General features: G+C 32.0%; 1 protein-coding gene across 1 annotated transcript; it reads left to right on the forward strand.

Moving 5' to 3' along the window:
• The first annotated feature begins 13,430 nt into the window (after window positions 1–13,430).
• LOC122314095 (protein RESPONSE TO LOW SULFUR 3-like) lies at window positions 13,431–14,038 on the forward strand. The gene has a single exon (XM_043129501.1). The coding sequence runs from the start codon at window positions 13,509–13,511 to the stop codon at window positions 13,809–13,811; it is 303 nt and encodes a 100-aa protein (XP_042985435.1). The 5' UTR covers window positions 13,431–13,508; the 3' UTR covers window positions 13,812–14,038.
• Window positions 14,039–14,285: the final 247 nt, after the last annotated feature.

A 14,285-nucleotide genomic window follows, 5' to 3' on the forward strand; every position in this document is an offset into this window, starting at 1 on the left:
TGATCTTGAATCTGGTCTTCAATGACGGAAAGGGAAGATCATCCATCGTTTTATTCTGTCTCTGGATTTTCAAGCCAATTGGAGGGAGTGTATGTCACATCATAAAAGAAGAGGGATTTGAAGGGTTTGTGCTAATTTTAGTTGCATGAGAAAAAGTAGGCCAACTGCAAACAAACATGTAACATTCCCACCAAAAGTAGACTACGACAAAGTATTGATTATTTTCAATATAATATTCTTAAAAGATATAATCAAATGGAGAGAGAGAATTATTTTCTTGAAAACCACAATTATTTTTAAATTATTTTATTATTATTAACAGATAATTTAAGATAATATTAGATTTCATTTAATTATGCAGTTTAAATGACAGTTTAAATAAAATGAAATGTGATAATTTTTTAAAAGTTGATAATATTTTGAAAGTTAATTTTGTTTTATAATTTGAAAAAGTTTAATTATTTATTATATTTTATGTAAAAATTTAAAAAATTTATAATAATTAAATAAGATAAAATTAGATAAAATAGATTGATATTTAATAACCAAACTAGACCTTAACAACCTTTGCGTATTTAGATTCATATTCTCTATCAAACTTGATGGAGAACTAACACTAGTCTTACTACCCTAGACTAGAGCAATAGGTCTAAATAGTAAATTAACATGAGATAAGTTGAAATAAAAGTTAAATAAAATATTATTATAATATTATTTTTCAATATTATTATTATTTTAAAATTTTAAAAAAATGAATTATTTATTATATTTTGTGTAGAAATTAAAAAAATATATAATAATTAAATAAGATGAATTGAGTTTAACTCTCAGTCCAAACTTCGATGCTTTGGTTATAAAAAGTATTCTCACAAACAGATCAAATTCAATCCGTTCAACGGATAACTTTTGTATACAGAAAAATGTTCAACAAAAACTACCTAAATCAGTTTTTAAATTTGTATCCCTGTTCATGCCACTTGATCTTATACTTGGGATCTTTATTAATGTAAGCTGAACTTTATGAGAGAGAGAGAGAGAGAGAGAGAGAGAGAGACCTTCCCTATTCTGCACAATGTTCAAAAGAGACCATCTGACCTAAATGGATTTTATAGCGCTACTATTTAAGGACATTAGAAAGCCAGACTCAGAAGAAGCATACTCAGTTCTCAGCCCTCAGGTGATGTAGGCATCAACTCATAACCAGAATGTTTATCTTCCACAGTTGCCAACTTGCACTTCAAACCACCAATCTGCTCCCTCTCCTTAAGCCCTTCAAAACCCCAGCAATATTGGCAAAAACTACATCCACTTAATCTGGACAAGGCAGTCATTATCATTCTTCTATTCTACTCTCTTCCCCACTTTCTTGCTAATACTCTTAGAATCAAATATTGGCATGTCTGACAACTACATCAAGGCCATGTCTCTAAACTCAGAGATGGTTTTGGACTCAAGATATTTTTATTCCCATACAGACATCTATAATCTAAAACTCATGAAATTTAAAAAAAAAAAAAAAAAAAAAAAAGAAAAAAGAAAAAAATCAGATCGACCCACTCCCACCACAAGTGGCTCAGATTGTGCCAGGGCTAGAGTTTTCAGATCACCACATGCTGCCTGATCTGGGCCCCCTGTAGTGGTGGTCAGAGTCTTCGGCCACATCTAAGCTTACTTTTAATGGGTCTCCCATTTTCAAAAAAATCTATCAAAACATCCTCTAAAAAAGATCTTACAACTATTTACAAGCACTTTTACACTTACATACAAGCATCAATTTGAAACAAATATGTAACATTCACACCGAAAAGTAGAATACGACAAAGTATTGATTATTTTCAATAAAACATTCTTAAAGATATAATCAAATGGAGTGAGAGAGAGATAATTATTTTCACGATGATCCTTTCTTACGAAAAATCTCATGATTTATATCAAATTATTATCCTTAAAATTCTACAGATCAGCTACTGTATACACACTACACTTAACATTTCACGATGATCCTTCTTACGAAAAATGAAAAATCTCATGAATTATATTAAATTATTATCCTTGGAAAGCTGTAGCTATTTGATAAATGGTATTGGGTATATATTCAATGGGCACTGGATATTTATTTACTTTTATTTTAAAAGACTGTGTCCCGAGGCTTTCATTAGTCAAACTTTGATTGCTAATCCTATTAAAAACAAAAAGAAAAAAGAAATAAAAATTCAGCAGGTGTGTGTGCCTGTGGGGGGCGGTAAAATTGCTGAGTAGAAAAATTCATCCTATAAATGTGATGATTTAGGCTGTGTTTGAGAACACATCTGTTATTAGGTTTTTATATATTATTTCAATATTATTTATAAATTATTTATTATTATTTATAAATAATTTCTCTATTATTGACAGATAATCTGATATACTGTTAGACTTTATTTGATTACACAGTTTAGATGATAGTTTAAATAAAATGAGATATGATAATTTTTTGAAAGTTGATAAAATATTATTATAATATTAATTTTATTTTATAATTTTAAAAAGTTAAATTATTTATTATATTTTATGTAAAAATTTAAAAAATTTGTAATAATTAAATAAAATTAAATAAAATTAAATAATTTGATATTTAGTAATCAAACCAGGCGTTAACATCCAAAGGTTGGCTTGCGAATTTAGATTCATATTCTCTATCAGAATTGATGGAGAACTAACTCTAATCTTACTACCCTAGACTAGAGCAATAGGGTTGGATAGTAAATTAACATGAGATAAGTTAAAATAAAAATTAAATAAAATATTATTAGAATATTATTTTTTAATATTATTATTATTTTAAAATTTGAAAAAAAATAAAATATTTATTATATTTTATGTAAAAATTTAAAAAATATTAAATAAATAAATGAGATGAATTGAGTTTAACTTTTAATCCAAACTTCGTTGCTTCAATTATAAAAAAGAATAATAATAACCTTATTACTATTTTATCACTTTTTTACCTATAAAAAAATATTCTCACGGAAAGATCAAATTCAATCAGTTCAACATATAACTTTTGTATTCCCATACAGACATCTATAATCTAAAACCCCTGAAATTAAAAAAAAAAAATACACTTAAATATTACTCAAAAAAATCAGATCGACCCACTACCACCACAAGTGGCTCAGATTGTGCCAGGGCTAGAGTTTTCAGATCACCACATACTGCCTGATCTGGGTCCCGTGAGGTGGTGGTCATAGTCTTCGGCCACATGTAAGCTTACTTTTAATGGGTCTCCCATTTTCAAAAAAATCTATCAAAACATCCTCTAAAAAAAGATCTTACAACTATTCACAAGCACTTTTACACCGTTCATGAAAGCTTCTTACATCCAAACATCACAAGCAATCTGACTTAAATGGTAATCATGCTTAGTTATAAAAAATACTAGTAAGTATATAGTACCCAGAATACTACATTCAAGCTGATAAACAGTATTCTTTTTATCCAATTCAAAGCATAAAATGTTGGACCACAAAAATTATCATCTTCTCTCACATAAGAATAAGACTCATTCCTATCTTTTGCTATGTATAAATGTTAAACAATAGTTGAAGCAAATTAGATTGAGAACAAACTTCAACGAACGTTTCCTTGTCTATCTTTGATCTTTGGGTCCTTGAAGTTGAATATATAATTAGTTTTTTCCCCTTGTTCGGCAATCGAGTATGCTCGGTCCGAATAACAAAATATTTTCTTTTTGCATATGTCTTATAATATGTTCGGGCGTCTTCTGTGATACTCTATTTTTATATATTTTTGCTGAATGAGTGTTTTTAATTTAATTAATATAATAATTTTTTATTTTAAATTATTGTATTTTAATTGGTTTTATTTTATTTAATGTGGTGTTTAATTTATTTTAGTCATTTTACGGTTTTTAAAATCGTTTTCGTCGGGTCAGTTTCTGGAGTCTGGAAGTGAAGATTGGATCTTATTTCTTTTCTTTTCTCTTTTTCTTTTTCCCTTTTTCCTTTTTCCTTTTTCCTTTTCTTCTTTTCTTCTTTCTTTCTTCTTTTTCTTTTCTTCTTCTTTTCCTCCTCTCCCGCGCGCTGCTTCTCCCTTCTCCCTCCCGTTGTCATCCAGCTCTCCACCCCGACCCATCGTCGTCTGGCCGACGTGGCCGACACCACCCCCACTGGTCAATCCCCCTCCGGCTGGTGAACACCCCCACCAAAAATCACCTCCATCCGAGTCGCCGATCACCCCCTATAGCCCCATCTTTCCGCACGGCATTTTGCCGTTTTCGGCGCCGTCGCTCCACCTCCGGCCACCACCACTTCACAACTTCATCCCCTACCTCTTACTGTCCTAACCCACCCATTTTTGACCCGATCCGTTGCCGGAGCAGCTCCCATGAGTTCAACTCTGATCAGCCCCTTTTTGCACTTCCACCGCTGTTTCCACCGCCACCCACAGCCAAAGCTCACTTCCATTAGCTTCATAAATATCTCTAGGCCATCCATATCAATTTCGTGTCTTAGTTTGTCCCCGTTCAAAAGTGGGTAATTTACTACCCACAGTCACAGTGTAAAATATAATGTTACGTTGTTTTTTCTCCGCCGTTTACAACGTCGTAAGCTTTCGAAAAATACCTTATAGCGCTGTAAGTAGTTTCCAAACTTCACTTTAGATTTAAATATATTTTTGCTTTTACAATAATTTATTTTCCTGATTGGTTGATTCTAGACTGAGTCCGAGGAGTTTGGGGGTCGGATGGATTGAGGACGGAGTTGCTTAGTTTGGTTGTTTTTGTGATTGATTGATTAATTGTGCCTTGAGATTGCATTTACATCGTGCATTCACGTGCATTTTATTTAAATTGAGAAAATCCTGTTTTATTCGTATAAATGGATTTTCGGGTGCGTGTGTATCACGACTCCAAGCCGAGATGGGGTATTATCTCGACGGAGCTCTTCTGGTCACTCAGGAGTGGATAATACTGAGTGACATCCCCTGGGTTGTCGCTGGGCGACGACCGGATCGTACGATACGGTAACGCTGTCGTGTCGACTCCGTGGTCCTTAGAGTGGTAGGGACTAGAGGATGGCCTGGTCTAGGGACACGCTGGGCGCGAGTACTGGGTATCGCTCGTTTAGGTGTCACACGCGTAGATGTTACCTGCGATGTGGCACAGGAGTCAGAGTATGCGGATGATCCCTATGGGAGATCATGGTGCATGCAATAATTGGATCGGTTTTATGGTTTTGGTTACGGGCCATTTTCTGAGAAAATTGCGAGGTTTGGTTTGAGCCTATGTGATCCATTTTCTGGAAAAATGGTGGTTTCGTTTTTTGGGCCATTATTTGGGATAATGGCGATGACTAGTTTTAAAGGTTATGTTTTTAGGCCAAATGGGATTTTGGCGTGCGTGAAAAAATGTGGTTTTTATAGGACATGTGTATTTGCATTCTTTCATGCATATTGTTGAGTTTAATACATTTTTATCTTGTGGCGTTTGGATTTTTACTTACCTGCGGCACCATTTTTAGTACCGTAGATTTTGATGCAAAGATCGAGGAGGAGGAGGAGGCTGAACTCGAGGAGGCGGCTCCGCCGGAATATTGAGTTGGAGTTTATGCTTTGTAGTTGGTTTGAAACAATATTTGTAGTTTGTAATATTTTATTATATATGTTTTGAACGGTTTTGTATTAAACTAAGAAAAATTCTGGTACTTAATTATACGACTTTGTTTATTCGCTACGTATTTTCTTTTGCATATTTGTTGCTTATACACACACTTGGCACTTGACGATAGGGTGGTGACCCGTGATGTCATCATCCGGACATCTCGATTTTTCCATGTCCGTACGTGGGATTTGGGGCGTCACATCTTCTACGTCATCAAATGCCATACTGATAAATGACTCCTTTAGACCTCTACTCGAGACGACCTATACTCGAACAAGGTCTCAAATTCACTTCATCATCCACACCTTGTCTATTATATACTACATTTTCTACATTATCATCACTGAGATGAACTTCATCTTCCAAATCCACCACATCTTCTACATTTACATATTCACCTTCTACACATGTGTGACTCGTCATCATCTCAACTTCATCAGTATCATAACTCTAAGTTTGGCCTTTGTTATAAAATAAGAAACGAAAATTTAGTTCACAAATCAAAGTTTCATCACATCAAAAAAACAAACAACTGAAATGCTCATAAAACTTATCAAAGTACATCATATTAATTTGATCCATAATAAACTTAGAAAAAGAAAAGAGCATTAAAGCATAAAAGAGCATTAAAGCTATGGCATGGATGGATTTCATTAGCCGTTTTCAAAGAAAACATCATTAATTGTCATCACTTGCTTTTAATAAAGGAAACTCAGGAAAGACAAGGAAAAAATGAGGCATGAATCTGATTTTGACTAATACTTATATATAAACCTAAAGTTGTGTTGCATTCTACTATCTTCATGACACTTATTTATTTTTTAATCCTTTTGGAATTAATAGAACTTTATAAATTTCAAATGGAGAATTTATTTATGGATTTGCATTGTTGAGACAGAACTATAAATCTTAGAAAGATTGAGTAATATGGTAAAAAAAAAAAAAAAAGCTTTCTCAAGCATTAAAGCATGGTCATGCTACTATATGCTTCCTTCATCATCTTGTTCCAAACACACGTCCAACTAACAAGTGTAGTGTTAACAAGTAGCTCTAAAACTAGTGCCTAACAACAAAACTTTCACTAATCTTCTCATGAGAGCATTTTCACAAACACTTGGTAAGCTTAATTTCACATTTTCTAACAAATAATTCTATTTGCAAACTGATGTGGCATTTTTCACAAAGAATTGCTACTGTGTGAATAAGAGACTAAGAGACCATGTTCATCACGTCCAAGCATCCAAGCAGACAAAAAAAATAAAAACCAAAAGTGCTCAAAAGCAAACCATTAGGCGACGGAAATGAGTGCAAGACGGCAACTCTAGTGGGCGACGGCCAGTGTAGTGGATGACGGCAAGATAGAAGTGGGGTCTCCGTTTGGTGGCAGCGACGGCAATATCTCAGTGGTCATTGGTCTTTCAACAATTAAGAAGAGTTTATTCAGAGTCTACGTTGGTTTCAACATAGGTAAACTAGATTTTTCTTCTCTTTATTTTCAATCTCCTGTATTTTGGTCCATGGTATTAATTCTCAATATGCTGATGTGTCACAATCTGATTGGTGGGCTGGTGATATGAGATAACCAGATGAGTTGTTTAGAAGCATTTCTGTTTTGTATATGGTTCATAAGTTCGTAACTTGTGTCATAATATATTTTAATTACTAGTTTGTAACTGGAATTGTTGAGTTTTTCTCTTATTTCAGTCTGTCGTACGATTTTTTCAACATTAACAATTTTCATAATCAAATTTGGATAATAATAATAATAATAATAATGATAATCAACAACTCAACCCATAAAATGACTTTAGTTTTACCTTTTTATGGACTTAAAATTGAATTCTTTCAAATAAAAGAAGGGTTCAAACTCTAGATAAAAGCTTAATCTATTTAAAATAAACTCCTAATAACAACCACCAAGTAATTCTAGAAAGTCCTAATTATCTAAACTACTCGTTATAACTCAAATTGAACTAAAACTTTATCTAAAACATAGAATAAAATTGATTCAGCCATTTTTACTTGTGCAAGGCTTGAGCAAGTTGTGAAGCAAAGTCCCCACCTGATTCTTGCTCAACTTTCGTTGAGCAAATGCCAGGCAAACTTTTTGGAAGGATCTTCCTCAATTGAGAATAGATCGAGACTCGAGAACAGTCTTGGGCTTGGCTTTTCGTATCGATTAGTTTTAAATGAGTACAATCATAGAGTTTTAGGTATTACCACTATATTCAGAAAAAAAATCGTCACGTATATAAGAAAAAATAATAATTTTTTAGAATGAACGAAATAATCATTATGTTATTAAATATAAATAGGAGGAAAATGTACGTTGTAAATTATGATAATGAAAATAAAATATATTTTATTTGATTAAAAATTATAATATTACTAGTAGATCAGAAAAATATGATGAAAAAAAAGATAAAAATAAATAATATTTATTATTATATAAAATTATGGTCTAAATTAAGATAGGAAAGACAAAACAAGTGTGATATTAAACAAACTCTAACTAATAGTATAGCCAAACTTACGTAGCTCTTTTATGCCACTAATAGCCCTGCACCATTGATCCATGATTCCACAAGGATAAACTTGTTTCATAATTATTTGTGCGTACAGCTCTCTAATAAAATTTTAGTATGTTTTGAATTCAAGTTGATCAAAGAAATTTAAAAATTAATAATATTTTATTAGAGTCCTTCAAAAATTTGTACGTGATTTAGATAGTAAATTAAAATAAGATAATATGAATTGAGATAAGTTGTGAATACTAATAAGATATTTGAGTTGATATGAAATGAGTTAGAAATAGTTCGAGTCAAATTATTTTATAAGATTTGGAAAATGAGAGAAAAAAAGTTAAATAAAAATATTATAAAATAAAAATATTGTTAGAATATAATTTTTAATATTATGTTTATTTTGAGATTTGATAAAATTTTAAATTATTTATTATGTTTTCTTTAGAAGTTTGAAAAAATTATAATAATTAAGTAATGATTAGATGACAAAATTGAATATTTAAAATTAAAAAAATATAGTATTTTTGATTTTTAAATATTGAAATAAGATTGAATGTTATGTGATAGAGGTGAAAACCAACCCATTCGGTGTGGTTTTTTTTTACTAATACTGACTCCGACCGATGGAAGGGATTTGCATGGAACAATTAACCGTACTAATCAATGGGGAGGAGAAATATCGGCATATCAACTCCAACAATTTTCAGTTCCCCTAGCAGCAAGGTTCATCTGAAAGAGTAGAGAGAAAGTGTGTTGCAAAGGGGAGAGAGAAAAAAAAAAAAAAAAACTAAGAATAGGAGAAGAAGATGAGAGGGAAAGAAGATGATCTCATATCAAAACGACATCCTTTAATTTAAAATCAACGGTCGTTTCACTTGTATTTTTATTTGTACACTTTAGATACAAAACAACGCCTTTTTATCTATGGCATATATAAAAATATATATATATATTTTTTATTTAATTGTTTAGTTCAACGGTTTGAACTCAGTTTTATCTATTTGCAGTCGTCAGCGGACCAATTTTTCACTCGTTTCAGCCGGTCCCCGATTTCGACGGTCGGTCTTCATTGACGTAGGTCGGTCTGGCCGGTTCCTATTCACCCTTATGTGATGAGATCAAAACATTTATCTATGTAGAGCAGGGTTAAATTAACCGTGGTCGGCGTAGAGAGATTATTCAATGGCATTTATAAACTTGGAGTATTGAAGACGTGAACACTAGCTTCGAAAGGGATGTCGCGTTTTAGGTACATAAGGCGTGAGGCAAGCACGTCGACACGTTGCCGAGGGGCCATTCTTATTTGTCAAAATTTTGCAAGCCGCCGGTTTAGTTTGAATGGGATACTACCATTTTCTCGGGGATCTACTCGCAGATTTTCTATCGAAGTTGAGCCCTTGAGGATGGTTTTCTCTTCCTTTACTCCTTCTGCCCTTTTGAGAAAAATAAAAAATAAAAAAATTCCTCCACGGTGCTCGATCGTCCCACGTTATTTAGGCATTGTTTAATTACACAAATTATTTACTTAATTATTATAATTTTTTTTATATTCCTATTAAAATATATCTATAATGAATAATTTAATTTTTTTCAAATATTTAAATAAAAATAATATGAAAAATTAGATTTTAATAATATTTTATTTAATTTTTAACTTTAGTCATATCTGATCTTATCTATATAACTAAATGAGACTTTAATGATCTTTGAACAATTTTTGTTTTGAGATTAGCAAACCTTGAACACTAAGGTGGTAATATGTTACATGACCAATTAACTTAACATGAACACGACACGATTAGTGAATTATGATTTAATCTTAATGAGTTCAGATTAAAACGGGTTGATCCGTTAATATATGATTGTTTAACGGGTTGATAATAAGTTAACCTGTTGATCCATTATGACACGTTAAGAAAATTAAAATTACAATTATACTTTTATATCTAAAATAAAATTGTTAGAATTTTAATTTCGATATTTTTATTATTTGGATTGTTATTTTAGACTTATAGTTAGTTTTATAATTTTTATAGATATTGTAATTTTAACATTTATATAAAATTATGTTAAATTTAATCAGGTCAAACGGGTTAATTTCGGATCTATTCAACTCATTTACATAAATGATTTGAAACGAATTGTATTGTGTCGTGTTAATCTATTTTGTAATATTTATTATTAGATCAAACTAGTAATGTTAATTGATTGTGTAAAAGTTTGAGATTTTGACACGATAAATTTAACGGATTCAACTAAGATTAACTTATATAATATAATATATATATTTTGACACGACATAAACACGATTAGTTAATACGATTTGATATTTCTATTGAACACTTTCCGTTATATCTCTAATAAAATTAAGAGATATATACTATATAGAGAAAGAGGCACTATATATCTTATTAAAATAAATTTATAAATTAATATGATTTTATATAATATATTATATTTATTTTTTAATAAATTAAAAAATAATTTTATAATTTAATATGTTACATCAAATTATGTTAAATTATGAAACTTATTTATGATTAAATTATTTTTTAAAATAAAAAAGATAGAAGAATCTAGAGACTGGAAAGTTCGAGAGCATGAAAAATAAGAGGTTTTTGGCATTCTCTGGCCTTGGCTCAGTGTAACATGGCAAGCAGACAAGAACAGTGACAATTTGTCATTGTAGGTTCCCCCACAATGACAAAACGGTGAAGACATTGGGAACTTTCTTTTCTTTTATTTTTTAATACGTCACGTCAATTTAGTTAACGTTAAATAAATGGGACTTGGCTTGGAATTGCACTCATTAATGGAGTCCACGTGTCCCGTGTTAAGATACAAAGAAGATAAATACCACCCCCCCCCCCCCCCCCCGGCATTCGATTCGATTACTCCAATTTCAAATCCAACACTAACACGTGATAATTAAATAATACACTCTCCCATTTTTAAATTAGCTAATACATGTTTTTAGCCAAATACAAAGGATTGAAGATTGAAGTGGATCATGCATGACGAGTACTCATTTATCGTTTTCCTTTGCATAATAAAACACAAATGTAAATTGAGAAAGTTTCTTTATAACAATCATGAGAAATGATATTTGTAATTGTGATTATATAAATGGCGTGCAGTTATTTTGAAAAAAAATAATTAATATGAGACCCACATGAAAAAAAAATTAACTTTTTAATTGTAAATTTTATTGTTTTTCAAAACGATTATGCGGCGTTTGTAATTCTACTACTATATGTAACATTGTTCATCAGTCATTTTTTAAAAAAATAATAAAAGTAACCGGCTAGGGAAATCGGCAACCATGTCCTATGTGGCACTAAATAAAATTGTACCCCTTTTTTTATCTCTTCAAAATGGTTCAACATTCCTTCGTCCTCTTTTCTACATCTTCAATCTTTTCTTTTATACCTTTAAAACAAAAATGCTCCCGAAACAAAGAAGTTCCTTCGTCTTCTCCAAGTACCATAAAATATATACCTTCCAAATTTTCCAAAAAAAGACAAATTTTAAAGAATTAAATAGAGAAATATCACATAATTGAAAAGAAAGCATTTCCAAAAAACCGGCAAGAACGCATTCGATTTTAATTTTGAATCTCACATATTCAAAATTAAAAAATGCGGAGGGAAAGGGAGAGGAAAATGAAAAGAGGAACGTGCTGAGCTGAGCGGATTTGGTCTCTACCGTCTTCTCCTATCATATGTCAACTATTCCTTCTTCCCATTTGGAAGTATATGCCCTGCTCAACAAAAGGGCTACATTGCACATAGGCTCTCTCTCTCTATAAATTGGTTTTCCTGCCTTTGCTCTAGCTTCTTTAGACTACCATTAATCGCTTTTAAGTCAATCACAAAGGTATCATCCGAAACACAGGGGAAAGGGAAGATGGGAGACAATTTTATTTTTGTCGGACATATAAAAAGAGTAGAGTAGAAGAAAATCTTATGAAATTTTTCCCATATGCAAAGCGATCTTCTGATAATTTCAACTGTATGTGTCTGTATCATAATATTATCTAATTTCCTTGCATCTATTTGTTTTTAATAATATATTAGTTTACATGGCTGCCGATTTCCCTGCTGTTTCTCGCTGTGGTGGTATATATAGAATAATTTTTTTTTCTAACCACGAAAACCAAGTTATTTGTAGGGGACATGAGCAATGTTTTGAATACTGTACCGGATGTCGTACCGATCAAGGCACTGAAACGAAATATTTCGTTATCGGTATCGTTTCAGGATAGCCGATATATAAATAAATTATATATAAATTATATTTCAAAATAATAATCTATATATGAATACATATGTATATATAAATTACAAATAGTCTGATATGAATTGGGGGTCAAAAAATAAGATTATAGCTTAAAAAAATGAAAAAAAAAAGATAAAGAGTCGATATACCGATTGGTACAGGCCGGTACACAGGCCGAAATACAGGCCAGTACGGCCAGTATTTCAGCTGATACGAAACATGAACCATATTTATACTAGCCTAGTGACCGGTACGATACGGTAACAAAAATAATAGACATGAGTCATTATATCACTATCTCAAACACGTGGAATTCTTAATTTGCATCAACAATCATCATCTTCTTTTTCCTTTTTTTTTTTTAAATTTTTAGAGAGAAAAAAAAAAAAATCAAAAACCCAAATAAGAAAAAAGGTAAAAAAACTATGGAGAGAATATGGTAATACAATTATGCATAAACGTATTAAACAGTTTAGTTTGTCACTTAAAATATAATAAATAATTTAATTTTTTTAAATTTTTAAATTTTTCCATACTATCCAACCGAATCTAGTGGACTATTTTAAACGACAGGTGCTGACCCATCAAGAAAAAGTCCAAGTTTGACAGTGTAGTACAAATGAGTTCTAATTATTTTTATATATTTTATTAGTATGGTTAGTTAAAATAATTATTTTATATTAAAAAAATAATATAATTAATTATATCAATAAAATATATAAAAAAAATATAAAAATATCTCTACATAAAAATTTTGTTTTATAGAGATGCTGCGCTTAAACATTACTCGTAAAATTTTGGGGTCTAATATAGGACGAAAAAGCACAAGTTGCCCAACTGATTAAAAAAAATAAAGAAAAAAAAATAGGAGAAATGAAATAACACGCAAGAATTAAATCGAAGTTAACGACCAGATACATTGAACCTGGACACGCTGGTTTCGGCCTATATATATAGGCGCTCCTCCGACCCAAAATGAGGAATATTCGTTGATTCTTTCCTTCGTATAGAATTTCCGGCGAGAGAAAGAGAGAGTAAGAGAAATGGTTGGCATAATGGGTCGGATGAAGAGCGAAGAGGAGGAGGCGAAGCTGAGGAAGAGGAACGAGGAGCTGGAGAGGGAACTGAGGAAGAGCCAGGAGAGGGAGGAGCAGATGAGGAAGGAATTGCAGAAAGCGTGGGAGAGGATCAGAGTCGCCGAGGAGGCGGAGGAGATGCTCTGCTCGCAGCTCGGAGAGCTCGAGGCCGAATCCGTCCACCAGGCCCGCGAGTACAACGCTCGTCTACTCTCCCTCGTCGATCAGCTCTCCCGTGGCACCCACCAGTCCACCTCCGCTGCTTGTTAGCATCGGCGCGGAGCCCATCCTTTTCCATCTTTCTGTATTTTGTCGATGTGCTAGGAAAATTAGATCCATATTTTAAAAAATTCTTGTACCAAACAGGAAGGACCTCCTCCTGATTCCTGAATTATACATGTATTTTCTGTAATTTCTTGTATTGTTGGTTTTTTTTAACCCTTAATTTCGGATGTTTCTTCGTTTCGTTTAAGAATGGAGATAAGATTGTCTGCGAATAATGATCTTGAATCTGGTCTTCAATAATGGCAAGCGAACATCATCCATCATATTCATCTGTCTCTTGATTTTCAAGCCAATTGGAGGGAGTGTATGTCACATCATAAAAGAAGAGGGATTTGAAGGGTTTGTGCTAATTTTAGTTGCATTAGAAAAAGTAGGCTAACTGCTAACAACAAATATGTAACATTCACACCAAAAGTAGAGAACACGACAGAGTATTGATTATTATCAATAAATATTCTT

Source organism: Carya illinoinensis, chromosome 6 (assembly GCF_018687715.1).
Source record: "Carya illinoinensis cultivar Pawnee chromosome 6, C.illinoinensisPawnee_v1, whole genome shotgun sequence".
Classification (NCBI taxonomy): domain Eukaryota; kingdom Viridiplantae; phylum Streptophyta; class Magnoliopsida; order Fagales; family Juglandaceae; genus Carya; species Carya illinoinensis.

Bases quoted from the DNA above. Each gene is read 5' to 3' on its own strand.
- LOC122314095 (XM_043129501.1), top strand. From the start codon at position 13,509: ATGGTTGGCATAATGGGTCGGATGAAGAGCGAAGAGGAGGAGGCGAAG.